Source organism: Dermacentor albipictus, chromosome 6 (assembly GCF_038994185.2).
Source record: "Dermacentor albipictus isolate Rhodes 1998 colony chromosome 6, USDA_Dalb.pri_finalv2, whole genome shotgun sequence".
In the NCBI taxonomy this organism is placed as follows: domain Eukaryota; kingdom Metazoa; phylum Arthropoda; class Arachnida; order Ixodida; family Ixodidae; genus Dermacentor; species Dermacentor albipictus.
In genome coordinates this window covers 91,584,304-91,598,926 of record NC_091826.1, presented here as the reverse complement: position 1 = coordinate 91,598,926, position 14,623 = coordinate 91,584,304, and the positions used below count along the sequence as shown (strand labels likewise).

The window sequence follows — 14,623 nt, the reverse complement described above, 5'->3', positions numbered from 1 at the left end:
GACAAAAGCGACGTCAGTTGAACTACCAAGTCACAAGATGCCAGAATGTACGGGCAAAAGCAGACAGAAGAAAAAAACGGCAGGAAAGACGACAGCACATGCATGCAGCTGCACACATAGCGGCAACACACCGCATGGTATAGGAATATGTGCTGTATGCACATGTTATTGTGAGTGGTGCGGTAGCTTACCGTAGACTACGGAAAAGTGAGACATTTGCTATTTTACATTCATATCGCTGAAGAGCAGCGAACAATAGATACGCAAGTTTCACTATCACATTTGCTTACAGTGCAACGTAAGTTGACTGCTACCGTGGTAGCTGTATGAGCGCCGGTCGGAAGCTCCGAGCCAAGGACCTATCCTATCCTAGCATATTCTGCGCCTAAAGCACGCTATAGGAAGCACTTATTTCACTGCTAAAAGACATGTGTCCTCAATGATCTGCTTTCTTAAGAGCGCTTTACGATGAAGATTGCTATCGGTTACGCGGCATTCGAGTTCGTACCGCCGCCTTTCTCTATAACAGCGAGCAATACGTTGTTATTCACTCCTACCCGTGACAGAGAGCGAGAGAGAAAAGTCAGAAGCCGGCCAATCTGCTATGTGCTAAATGTTATGTGGCCTACGGCACACCTCGTTCAGTTTGTTCTGTAAACCACGCCGCTGTATTCCCAAAGCTACATCTACATTATAAACATGTTTATTCTCTCTCTCTATCTCTCTCTCTTCCCAAGCCACACCGCAGGGAGCCAAGTGTGCTATTAGAGAGTAGACGAAGGCAGCCGACATTCTAGTTGAGATTAAGAGTTTTATTAGAGATTTATTATTAGATTTATTAGAGCTACGGAAGTTACAGTTACATTAGGTGGGGTGTCTAAATGAGGAAATTTGCAGATGGCGCCAGCTGATGCAAGACAGCGGTAAGCGCGGTGTTCGTCGGGAGAGGTCTTCGTCGTGCAGTGGACAATAAATTAGCTGCTGCTGCTGATGATGATGACGATGGTAGTGGTGCAGGTGTGATAACAATGACGATACCTGAGCCAACGCCCCAAGATTTAACGCCGCGTCACCGTACTCCCCCCCTTCGTCGATCCCCTTCCCCGCCACTGCAGTGATGTTCCGCTGCCTGGGCGTCGTGGCGCTGGCGTGGGGCAACCGGCGGCTCTCGCACCGCCTCCACGCGAACATGCTGAGCCGGCTCCTGTCGAGCCCGACGTCCTTCTTCGACGCCACCCCGCGGGGCCGCATCGTGACCCGCTTCTCGCTCGACCTGTACGCCGTCGACCTGCGGCTCTTCCTGAGCGGCAAGCAGTGCGTCCAGAACGTGCTCGTCGCGGTGGGCAAGCTCTGCGTGGTCGCCAGCCAGGCGTCGGTCGTCGTCCTCGTTGGGGCCGTCGGCGCTTTCGCCACGCTCGTGGCACTGGTGAGCGAGTCTCTCGTAGGCGCCGCTGAAGTAAGGCTGAGGCTCTGTGGTAATGTTGTGCGCAGTAGGTTCCTATTAGAGCCACGGCCTGGTCTTCAACGCTTAAGTGCTAGCCGTTTCGTGGTGCCGTTTCGTGGTGCCGTTTTATGGTGCCGTTTCGTGGTAAGTACTCATCCTGCTCCGGACCCCAACTCTGAAGTGCATGACATATGAGGCGAAGAAATATTTTGCCCATTGACTCTCCGCATTGATACATGTACGGAGCAGGTGAAGTTGAACATAGATTACAGCCAAAGTGACGTATGCTGGTTGGAACATCCTCAGGCCAGTCGGTCACCGGTGGTTGCGTATTCTGTGTGGCAGTCGCAGCATCGTACGCGGTGTCAGCAGTTGTTTTTTTTTAATCTTGATTCGTGCGCGGCGCACAACTATCTACAAAGCACGTGGTGTGAAAGCTGAATATGAAGTGGAAAAGTTCATAAGAAAATGAAACTGTGGAACTTAAAATGATAACAAGGGACCCGAGATTAAGAATGCAAACCGCTGAGAGTAGGTATACTCCATTTGGTTACTCAAAGAGCTTAGGCGCAGCACCAAAAGTACCCAACGGTGCACGTCGGCAACCACGAAGCCCAAAAACTGAACCCAAGCAAGCACATACACTGATAGCCTAAAGGTTAGCCAAGCACGGTGCTCGTCTTGGCTTATTCCTAAGTGAGCTCACAGCGAGCTTGCTTACTCATGAATTAAGGCGTCATGGTGTTGCTGGACTGGGCAGGTTTTCCAAAAAGAAACAAATTCTGTCAACGCCGTCCGCCACTGTAGAGGAAAGGAAATGATGTAATAGGGAAGGGGGTGAAGTTTTTCTCTATTCCGAATAACTCGCCTTCATACACGATAAGAAATTTGTGACTCGGTGCACGTGCCCATAACTTTGTGCGTGACAGCCAACAGGACGGTTTCTGGTTCGCCTCACTTGGTTTCCTCGTTTCTCTCTATTTTTCTCTATCTACGTGTATCTGTCTATCTCTCAGTGAATTGAAGCCTATATAATGGTCATGAAACATCCAGTACAGTAACTGTGTGAGCTGCACCACTTTTCGATGTCTATGAGTGGTTCTAACGCTTCAAAGTGCAAAACATATAACTCGTGTCTTCGAGCAAAGAAGAACAAAAAAATTATAAGACGCTACTTTGGACAGTATCACGCAAAAATTGTTAACATTCGCATGCTATTCCGTGAAAGTGCGATTGCGACTAACAGTGGAATTCCCATCGCAAGGTGAACAAAAACGAAATTAAACACCTGAGTTCTTTTTGACAATCTGTGACCTCAGAGTGCCGCGAAAAGTGCTCGTGGTACGACATGATGCAAAGTTCGTACTTCCGGAGACCTGCATCTTCCGTAGGTCAATGGTCTAAGTAGAAAAAACAAACTAAAACCCTAAAAGGCGACCTGAGTTCGTGTTAACCGCATGTGCGTTTCTCTTTCTTTCTTTCTTCTTCGCCATTTGCAAGCGTCACTTCATCACATGATCACATTCTCTGTATATTTAATCAATTGTTTGAAAAAAATAAACAAGTTGTTAGTCTGCCCTCGTATCGTGCATTTCCTCCTGCGCTTCCTCCAGGTTGTGCCCCACTCCTAGAAGTATGTTCTTCTTCTCTATATTTTTTTTTGAGTGAGGGGGGGGGGAGAGAGTGGCGGGGCAGTGCCATCGCGTACCGTTCATTTCGCCGCTATCGTTACCAGACCTGGCACCATGCGACGCGCGCACAGCAAACTGCGTCGTGAAGCCGTAGATGCTTCGATTAGATTATGGAGTTTAACATGCCAAAACCACTTCATCATAATGAGGCACGCCGTAGTGGAGGACTCCGGAAATTTTGACCACCTGGGGTTCTTTAACGTGCACCTAAATCTAATTACGAGGGTGTTTTCGCATTTCGCCCCTATCGAAATGCGGCCGCCGTGGCCGGGATTCGATCCCGCGACCTGGTGCTCAGCAGCCCAACACCATAGCCACTGAGCAACCACGGCGGGTGTAGATGCTTCCAACGTGCAGAGATACGTAGCGTCCCGGCGGCATAAACGGTTCAGCCCCGGTGTCGGTATCGAGAAGCCCTGCGTTCGATAACAAGGTTCACGCTTTTCATTATGTACTCATGATTTACTAATCTGTTTGTAACCAAACCGCGCTGTCACGATAGTGCACTCGGTTACGCACACTCATGCGCGGGTACGCAGTTTGATAGTGAAAAACTGGTGCATTGATAGCGCAAGGACAGTACCGGCGAACCGAACAAGTCGGTCCTACAGCTGCCCCCCTCTGCGATCGATATGATGAGTCCGCGGGCACATCTCACTTACTGCAAACTTGCACGGCTACAACCAATATTAGGCTTCTTTGTGCCACAGAAGCCAAAGTCAGCCTGCAACGCGAAGACGTCCTACAGACGTGGCTGAACGGCGCCTGACATCACACGGTCTTTTCTTACACCTGGTAGATGAGCGTGGCGATATTTGCTCAAACCCCTCGCAGGCTTTGAGGTCATCCCCAACAATAAGGACGTTTTTTACTGTTACTGCATAACGAAAGGACTTTGTGAAGCTTGCTGACCCGCTTAAAGATATTTATTGTGGAAAAGCTAACTTTCAGGATTGTTTCCTTAATAGGGACAACAGACTTACCACATTCCGTCCCCGAACTTGATCCCCAAAAATCTGCTATAAAAATGAACTCGCGTTCCAGCTAGGATCATCCAGAACTGCTGGAAAAAAATGCTTTTAGGAAATTGTGAACTAAAACGCCTGTGTATGTCATAGCACATATATCGAAATTGATTCAAGTCTTAGGATTCCTTGTAAAATTAATAAGCCCGAGTTTACATAAGATATCCGTAGCAAGGTCCTGGCACAGGTAGAGCAGCATAAGTGTTTGGGTGCCACGGTAACATCTCGCTTAAGATGGTCAGAACACACGCTAATGTGCGTTCTAACACAAGACGACAACTACAAATTTGGCAGCTCCACCTGAGAGTTAAGAATGAAGGCGTACAAATGTTTACTGAGGCCTTCCCTTGAATACGCCACCATCACCTGGGACCCCCCACACAGCAACCGAGGAAAACGAGCTAGAAAAACATTTAACGCCTGGCCACTCGTTTTCTCTAAAACCACTTCAGGCGCCGAGATTATCTGTCCGAGGCCCTCTTCGCAGATAAATTAGATTCGTCGAACGATAAATGTAAATGAGCAAGAGTTTTGTTTATTTGCTCTATTTTCCTAAATAAGCTTTAAATACAAGATAGCGTGTAAAGAAGGACATGGCTGGAGCCTGTGGTTACAAGCACAACAAGAGTGCGAACCCAGCTCTTTCCCGCACAAATTGTTACAGACATCATTCCTTCTTTCCAGAACAATAGATGACTGAAATTCCTTGCATATATAATAATTAGGTGTCGCTTGGTTAGGTCGAGTGGTTAATACATTTTCTATCATTCTTTCATGATCTTCATGCATTGTACTTTTTCCTTAATGTATGAAGGGTTGTTCTATTTGCCGATTTTATTATTTTTTTTTGTAACAGTCGCTGTTCTATTTACTTGGGTGCCCTCTCCTATCTGGGCACATTGTGGTTCACAGTATCCAATGATAAATAAATAAATAAATAAATAAATAAATAAATAAATAAATAAATAAATAAATAACGTAGACATGACTACACTATCTGCCGGGCTTCAATTTCAGAGATACCGTTGTCAGTGTTCAGTCCGTGCCATCTTCAGTGGTTTCACGCTTGACTGCTTGTCTTTCTGCTTCGTAAGCAATAACCAACTACGCAATGTATATTTTTTTTATTGCATGCTCTTCTGTTGTGACACCATTGCGGCGTTCCTGCGTATTCCGCAAAATAAAACAAAAATTAAGAAAACGCTCGAACAAGCGCCCAAAGAGTGTACCGCCCAGTGCACTGTGCCCCTTCTCCCTCCGGCAGGTGTACAGCGTCCGCGCCGCGTCGCTGGTGCTGTACACGGAGGCGGCGCTGGTGGCCCGGGCCATGCAGCACGTGGTCGAGACCCGGGACACCCTGAGCACCGTGCGCAGTTTCGGCGCCGTGGGCCGCTTCTGCCGCCTCTACTGCCGCCTGCTGGACGCCGAGGCCAGGGCGTTCGGAGCGTACCTCGCCTCGTACCGGGTCACCCGCTGCCTGGCCGCCCTGGCGGGACTTGGGGTGGTGCTGGCCACCCTGGGCTTCACGCTGGCCGCCAGCGGCGGCGACGGTGCCGGAAGCAGCAACGTCGGACTGGCTCTCAGCTCGGCGCTGTCGGTACGGGCGCTCGCTATAGCGGTCGAAGGCCGGTACAATGCACTGAAGCAGGGTGTAAGACCGGGCTAGTTGGTATTCCATGCTGAAGTGACTAGCGCAAGAGTAGACGCGGGGCACAAAAGGGTGACAAGGACAGGGACTGCGCTTGTCCTTGTCGCCAAGACATGCCTGCACACGACACGCTGCATATTGTCGAACACTCGGTAGATAATCCCAGGGTTTATTTTGCTGGGCTGTAGCTGTCCGTAGCTCCTGCAGTGTGAGAGGATAGTTCTCGCACACCCGTCGTTTGAGTGTACCCCACGGACGTCGTCAGACCGACGACATGTCTTGCGCCATCATATCGCACGCGAGACTGCAATGTCATTCATAATTATTATCATATATTTTATCATAACTACAGAGTTACTTACTTTTTAGACACAGAGTGGCACAGATGGTTATTCTTGAACTAATATAGGAACACAAAGGGATAGCCCGTCAATAGCTACCATGCCGCCGTAACTGTTTGTGCACTGTTGTCACAGCCACTCCACATAAGGCACACAGTGGGTCTTTCTGCTCGTCTACCGTGACTACAAGCAGGAAGTGATGGTAGTGTATTGCGGACCTGAGCCCTTCCAGAGTCGTCTGTGATGGGAATGATTCGTTGTTACTGAAGATAATGGCCGTTCTTCAATCGCAGATACCGATCCTGATGATGTCCATCACACTGTCGTTGTTCGCCGTCCTGCAGCTGCTGGTGCAGTTTCAGAGGGCTCTGGAATACACCGAACTTCCGCAAGAGGTCAGTGCCTGTCTTCTATGACACCGTTCATTTGGTTGGTTGCGTAGTCGCCGACCGGAGGTCACAATGGCGCATTCTGTCCAACCGCGCTGTCTCTTGTGCCCTCGATAAGAACTTGAGCAGTACGTGCAATACAATGAACCCTCTACTGGTTACAAAAAAGAGGGCTAGGGTTATGTGTTAAACCTAGACGTTCATAACAAGCGAATACTCTATTCGTATCGCCCGTGCACGCAAAAAGTGCACAGGCAAAGGGATCAACAACTGATTCTTAAGGTGTCGTCTGTCAGAGTAAACTAATGGCTAGTCAGTTGTTGCCGGCAACAGCCGGCTGCTGTTCCTTTTCTTTCTTTCTTTCCCTTTGCCTTCTTTCTTTTGTCCTTTTTGCGATAGGCTGTACTTATCTTCCACATGGGCTAACATTTAGAAGAGCTCGAAACACGGCTTACTGCGTCCGTCACTCCATTTTCTTCCGTTACGTTATGGCGTCGTTACGTCCTGACGTAACACCGTTACGTAATGACATTACGTTACGTCGTCATCTCCACCACCAGCTTCGTCCTCACGACGAAACAAAACTATGTTCACTTATGCGACTATGGATAGAAACTTGCCATCGTGTTATGGAACATTCCTCCACTCAGCACTTCTCGACTCAGGAGAACTGATGGCAGCACATGCCTTTCGACAAAAGCGGTCACTGCACTACATGGATACTCGAAAACAATACTCGAGAAGCCCGGCGTCTTCTTACGTAGCGGGGCGGCACTGTGCTCAGCTCAATGGAGTGCAGGAAGAGCTTCGATTCGAGGATTGTTTAAAATTACGAGAGTTAGCCACGGAGGCAGCGTTCACTTGGGAGCTGGACGCCTGGCAGCCAGTGGTGCAATCGCGAAACTTGCGAAACTGGCGGTTAGTGCGGAGATCGTTGCGGCCCCAACCCGCGGTCGGAGGCATGCTTCTCTACGGATACATTTCAGGACGTAAAATTAACCGGTCGATCAGGTGAGAAGGAGACATTGACGTTACGTGACCATTGTATCGACGGCCCCTATATCAAACTCCGTCTCATGCATTATGCAGCCCGCTCAGCGATGACTGCCAGCCATCTTTAAAGCTGACATGCAAACAACAGGGGATCACAAGTTCACTGCGAGCGCTGACCACTACCCAAAAGCGAAGATCTATACGAGGTCCACTTGCTTTCCTTCAGACTTCTTTCCCACGTCGCGTAAAACCGGCATTGCGTGAAACTCACTTTCGAAGTTTTCATCTTCAGCACCCAAGCGCGCGGTGATTCAACATTTGCGCTGGGAATGTCGAATTATCTTTAGAATGGTTACACGCTATGCAGTCCGTAATCATTTTCTTTCCTTTGTTTTGTGTTGTTTTTCTAGGAGAATGATCCTGAACCCCACAAGAGGCCCTCGCTGCAATTCCGGCGCCGCTACAGTAACACGATTATCCTCGAAGAACTCTGGCCAACGAGAGGGAAAATTGAATTTCAGCGCTACACGGCATCCTATCGGCCAGGCGTGCTGCCCAATGTGCTGATCAGGGTCAACTTCGTCATTGAAGGCAGCGAAAAGGTAAGCGCGAATGTCGCGAACCGAAGTGAAGCACGGTTTGAGGAACAAACGAGCAGAATTAATGGTTCCGTTCTCGTCTTTCTCTTTTTCGTCCTGTGTCTCGAAATCACAGAACACCGAAAAACCTCATGATGGATTACAGCACTAAGTACAGCGATTACTTCCTTTAAAAGATGGAGCCGCTTGGTGCCGGTCTGGGATATGTGACGTGTTGTTTTTTAATGTCTTTTTCTACACATGCTCGTTTACTGGGATATGTGACATTTTGTTTTTCTTAATATCTTTTTCTGCACATGCTCGTGTATGTGCGCGCGCGTGTGTGTGTTGGGGGGGGGGGGGGAGCTCGCGTTGTGCGTGCGCACGCTGACGTGTGCATAAGTTGCATTTTGAAGTTTCAAATAAAATTAAATCTAAAGAAGCAGACCAAACTGCCGTGAGCAAATGGTAATCTAGAATATACTATAGAATAGTGGAGTACAAGTTTCTTTGTTTATATATATATATATATATATATATATATATATATATATATATATATATATATATATATATATATATAATTGAAGCTCGATTTAACCAAGTGATGACCACGCTCAAATTCTTTAGAAAGATTGGGCAGTTCGTAAAATCGAGAAAGGAATTTTTTTTGTCCTGCGCAATCTAAAATCATTACGTAGCGACAAGCAAAGGCAACCGCGGCATTGCATTTTCTGCTAATCCAGCCACCTGTCGCATATACCGTGAAATAACGAAAGCAACCGCCACCGCCCCTACCGACGCGGTGTTGAATCCGCTGTTACGTGCGTAGGCGTGGCGTGCAGCCTCGTCAAAATGAGGCTAGGGCCGTGACCGTGGCCCCAAGATGTTTTAACGCGACAACTTTAGAGCGCACGCTCGAAGAAAAGCCCGTCTGTGTCAAAATTAGAAGTCACAGCTTTTTTTTACTCATTTATTTCAGGAAAAAGTTCGCTAAGTCGAGTTCGGCCATGTTAGTTTCGGTAATTCGGGTTGACGATAAGGTTGCACCCTATGGGTACCTACCGGGGAATGTAATTTCTTCTTTATATCGCGAGCTTCGTAGAATCATGTTTCGTTAGATCGAGTTTTAACTGTAAAGGTAGATCATCATCATCATCATCATCATCATCATCATCAGCCTGGTTACGCCCACTGCAGGGCAAAGGCCTCTCCCATATTTCTCCAACAACCCCGTTCATGTACTAATTGTGGCCATGCCGTCCCTGCAAACTTCTTAATCTCATCCGCCCACCTAACTTTCTGCCTCCCCCTGCTACGCTTCCCTTCCCTAGGAATCCAGTCTGTAACCCTTAATGACCGTCGGTTATCTTCCCTCCTCATTACATGTCCTGCACATGCCCATTTCTTTTTCTTGATTTCAACTAAGATGTCATTAACTCGCGTTTGTTCCCTCACCCAATCTGCTCTTTTCTTATCCCTTAACGTTACACCTATCATTCTTCTTTCCATAGCTCGTTGCGTCGTCCTCAATTTGAGTAGAACCCTTTTCGTAAGCCTCCAGGTTTCTGCCCCGTCGGTGAGTACTGGTAAGACACAGCTATTATACACTTTTCTCTTGAGGGATAATGGCAACCTGCTGTTCATGATCTGAGAATGCCTGCCAAACGCACCCCAGCCCATTCTTATTCTTCTGATTATTTCCGTCTCATGATCCGGATCCGCAGTCACTACCTGCCCTAAGTAGATGTATTCCCTTACGACTTCCAGTGCCTCGCTGCCTATTGTAAATTGCTGTTCTCTTCCGAGACTATTAAACATTACTTTAGTTTTCTGCAGATTAATTTTTAGACCCACTCTTCTGCTTTGCCTCTCGAGGTCAGTGAGCATGCATTGCAGTTGGTCCCCTGAATTACTAAGCAAGGCAATATCATCAGCGAATCGCAAGTTGCTAAGGTATTCTCCATTAACTTTTATCCCCATTTCTTCCCAATCCAGGTCTCTGAATACCTCCTGTAAACACGCTGTGAATAGCATTGGAGAGATCGTATCTCCCTGCCTGACGCCTTTCTTTATTGGGATTTTGTTGCTTTCTTTATGGAGAACTATGGTGGCTGTGGAGCCGCTATAGATATTTTTCAGTATTTTTACATATGGCTCGTCTACACCCTGATTCCGTAATGCCTCCATGACTGCTGAGGTTTCGACAGAATCAAATGCTTTCTCGTAATCAATGAAAGCTATATATAAGGGTTGGTTATATTCCGCACATTTCTCTATCACCTGATTGATAGTGTGGATATGATTTATTGTTGATTAGCCTTTACGAAATCCTGCCTGGTCCTTTGCTTGACAGAAGTCTAAGGTGTTCCTGATTCTATTTGCGATTACCTTAGTAAATAGTTTGTAGGCAACGGACAGTAAGCTGCTCGGTCTATAATTTTTCAAGTCTTTGGCGTCCCCTTAATTATGGATTAGGATTATGTTAGCGTTCTTCCAAGATTTCGGTACGCTCGACGTTATGAGGCATTGCGTATACAGGGTGGCCAGTTTCTCTAGAACAATCTGTCCACCATCCTTCAACAAATCTGCTGTTACCTGATCCTCCCCAGCTGCCTTCCCCCTTTGCATATCTCCCAAGGCTTTCTTTACTTCTTCCGGCGTTACCTTTGGGATTTCGAATTCCTCTAGACTATTTTCTCTTTCATTATCCTCGTGGGTGCCACTGGTACTGTATAAATCTCTATAGAACTCCTCAGCCACTTGTACTATCTCATCCATATTAGTAATGATATTGCCGGCTTTGTCTCTTAACGCATACATCTGATTCTTGCCAATTCCCAGTTTGTTCTTCACTGTTTTTAGGCTTCCTCCGTTCCTGAGAGCATGTTCAATTCTATCCATATTATACTTCCTTATGTCAGCTGTCTTACGCTTGTTGATTAACTTCGAAAGTTCTGCCAGTTCTATTCTAGCTGTAGGGTTAGAGGCTTTCATACATTGGCGTTTCTTGATCAGATCTTTCGTCTCCTGCGATAGCTTACTGGTTTCCTGTCTAACGGCGTTACCACCGACTTCTATTGCGCACTCCTTAATGATGTCCACAAGATTGTCGTTCATTGCTTCAACTCTAAGGTCCTCTTCCTGAGTTAAAGCCGAATACCTGTTCTGTAGCTTGATCCGGAATTCTTGTAGTTTCCCTCTTACCGCTAACTCATTGATCGGCTTCTTATGCACCAGTTTGTTCCGTTCCCTTCTCAGGTCTAGGCTAATTCACGTTCTCACCATCCTGTGGTCACTGCAGCGCACCTTGCCGAGCACGTCCACATCTTGTATGATGCCAGGGTTAGCGCAGAGTATGAAGTCTATTTCATTTCTAGTCTCGCCGTTCGGGCTCCTCCACGTCCACTTTCGGCTATCCCGCTTGCGGAAGAAGGTATTCATTATCCTCATATTATTCTGTTCCGCAAACTCCACTAATAACTCCCCCCTGATGTTCCTAGTGCCTATGCCATATTCCCCCACGGCCTTGTCTCCAGCCTGCTTCTTGCCTACCTTGGCATTAAAGTCGCCCATTAGTATAGTGTATTTAGTTTTCACTCTACCCATCGCCGATTCCACGTCTTCATAGACGCTTTCGACCTCCTGGTCTTCATGACTGGATGTAGGGGCGTAGGCCTGTACAATCTTCATTTTGTACCTCTGATTAAGTTTCACAACAAGACCTGCCACCCTCTCGTTAATGCTATAGAATTGCTGTATGTTACCAGCTACATTCTTATTAATCAGGAATCCGACGCTTAGTTCTCTTCTCTCCGCTAAGCCCCGGTAGCACAGGACGTGCCCGCTTTTAAGCACTGTATATGCTTCTTTTGGCCTCCTAACTTCACTGAGCCCTATGATATCCCATTTACTGCCCTCTAATTCCTCCAATAGCACTGCTAGACTCGCCTCACTAGATAACGTTCTAGCGTTAAACGTTGCCAGGTTCATATTCCAATGGCGGCCTGTCCGGAGCCAGTGATTCTTAGCACCCTCTGCTGCGTCGCAGGTCTGACCACCGCCGTGGTCAGTTGCTTCACAGCTGCTGGGGACTGAGGGCCGGGGTTTGATTGTGTTGTTCATATAGGAGGTTGTGGCCAAGTACTGCACCAGGGTGGCCTATCCTGCTCTGGTGAGGGAGTGCGTTACCGGTTCTGGTCACCGGGATCAGGCCACACTCCAGGCCTTTTTTATGCAATTTTATCAACACGCGGATTTTTTTTTAATCGAGTGGAAAATTGCCGGCACTGGGATTCGAACCACGGACCTCTTGCACGCGAGGCGGGTGTTCTACCTCTACGCCACCGCTGCAAAGGTAGATAGCATAGTCCATTGAGATGTTCCTGGACTCAACGTTTCAGCCGGCGGACCAGCCTTTATCGAGAGTGTATATCAGGTTACATGAGGACTCTGGCCGTACAGTTTCACCTGTGTGCGGAGCCAGAACGCGTCATCGTCAGGTTTGAGATCATGAAATAAATGCAGAAAGAAGTGCTCACAAGGGTAGTCCAAGAGCTGGGAAAAAAAAAGACAATCGTAAGTAAAAATGTGTACAAAAAAATCTCAGTGCCCTTCCACTTTGTGAAGAAGGATGACCAGCGAAGCTGTGTATGGGGGCCCTTAATGGCGAACTGCACCTCCCGCGGGTCGGCCCGGCATTACAATGTCTTCGGGATCGGCCCACGTATGGGGAGTGCTTCACGCCTGCTTCACCTCCGCCGCGGGTCGGCCCGGCATTTCACTATCTTCGGGATCGGCCCACGTCTTTTGCTTACAACGACACGAAAATTCCCTTGGACTGTAGAGGTATACAGCTTCGCTGTAAAACGAGAGACAATGAAGCGTTGCCTTCGCGTAACGTGCCTTTGAGTACGACCCCTTACAGCGCTGTCCACGTCACGGTGCCCGCTGCAAACGCACGTCCTCCCCGCAGGTGGGCGTGGTGGGTCGCACGGGAGCCGGCAAGTCGTCGCTGGTGCAGGCCCTGCTCCGGGTGCTGGTGCCCACCGAAGGGCGCATCCTCGTGGACGGCGTCGACATCTCCTCGCTGAAGCTCAAGAAGCTGCGCTCAGCCGTCACCGTCATACCGCAAGTTCGTAACACGCAAACGTCAATCACATTGACAGTTCGTACCACGTGCAAGGGGTCAACAAATTTACCCGTTTTCTTGCACGCGGTCGTCAGAATAAGGAGTTGCACGTCCTCAACACGTGTTGAGTTCCTGTGTATACAAGTCGTACAAACAAAAAAAAAGAAACTCGGGCAGCATTTTTCTAATTACTCTTCCAGGCAGCACAATAAGCTCAAGGCTTTTTGGCCTTCTTACGCAAGGCTTCTTACGCACTCACGCTCAGTGCGCTCCAGCAAATGCGCAAGAAGAGCCGTTGGGTGGAACCGCAGTGTCCTTTAAAAAGGATATTAGCTTGAGGGGCTTTACGTGTCAGAGCCGTGTGCAATCTGACCATGAGGCACGCCGCAGCCGGAGACTACTGTATACCCTTCATCACCTGAGGCTCTTTAACGTGCACTCTATGCGCGGTACCCGAGTGTTTTCGCATTCTGCCCGCCCCCTCGGAGTGTAGGGGCCGCGGCCGAGATTGAAACACAATGCCATAGCCAATGGGCCTCCGCTACGGGTGGCCTTCCGAAACCCGCGAAACAAAGACGTGCGACGCGGAGTGATAGCTCACGCTGGTGGGCCTCCACCCTATATATATCTATCGTTAGCGGTTCATCTGCGCAGGCGTCGTGAATCATGTCTGCTGACTAAAGGACATACCTCTAAAGCATTCCCATTAATGACTCCCACTCGATTAAATCGGGTCTACTAATCGAGATCTATTATTTGGCAAAGATTGGCCACAAAGCATCGGACAATCATTGTCAAAGTGAAGCGATAACTTCCCTGGAACCTTGCCGAGATGTGCTGCAGGGGAGACCTAATAACTATGGTTACCGGTAAATGCTACGAGAGGTGTGAGTACTGTGAGGTTTGCGATGCCTGCGGGATCGGCCGTCGTTACGAAGCACATTAAAACGCTCACGAGAACACGCATTGTGCATTGATATAAGGACAGGCCCACCGAGTCGCCGCCTTTGGTCACAACGTCGCCGGGACGGGCCCACAGTTCACTCGGTCGCACAGCCGTCTACGCAAAGTGCGGGGGGAAACAGCCGGAGAAAGCTTCGCTTTATTAATAAGCCTTTAGTTCGCTCGGACATCCCTCCCTCCCTTCCCTAAACCTGGGAGAGCTGGGCCTCTCCACTGCAATAGCTGCGCCCAACACTATGGTAATTGCTGGCAGCCCACACCAAGCGCATCGAGAGGTGCGGACAAATACACTCCACGCTAAGACCATGGCCCTAGGATGCCATTCAACAACGACGTCTCGGACAGAGTGGTTAAAAAAAATGAAGTTTATCTCTCTCGTCACCCGCCGCGGCAGCGCATTCTTCGCGGAGCATCGTGCAA

General features: G+C 48.4%; 1 protein-coding gene across 3 annotated transcripts in view; it reads left to right on the top strand.

The window, feature by feature from the left end:
* Positions 1-14,623, top strand: part of LOC135897668 (ATP-binding cassette sub-family C member 3-like) — a 94,339-nt gene that overhangs the window by 67,493 nt on the left and 12,223 nt on the right. For all 3 annotated transcript variants that reach the window (XM_070541045.1, XM_070541046.1, XM_070541047.1), the window contains 5 exons: positions 1,116-1,426; positions 5,425-5,757; positions 6,443-6,544; positions 7,942-8,133; positions 13,085-13,243. In XM_070541045.1, coding sequence (XP_070397146.1) covers positions 1,116-1,426; positions 5,425-5,757; positions 6,443-6,544; positions 7,942-8,133; positions 13,085-13,243 — 1,097 coding nt within the window. The remainder of the gene's footprint in view (positions 1-1,115; positions 1,427-5,424; positions 5,758-6,442; positions 6,545-7,941; positions 8,134-13,084; positions 13,244-14,623) is intronic.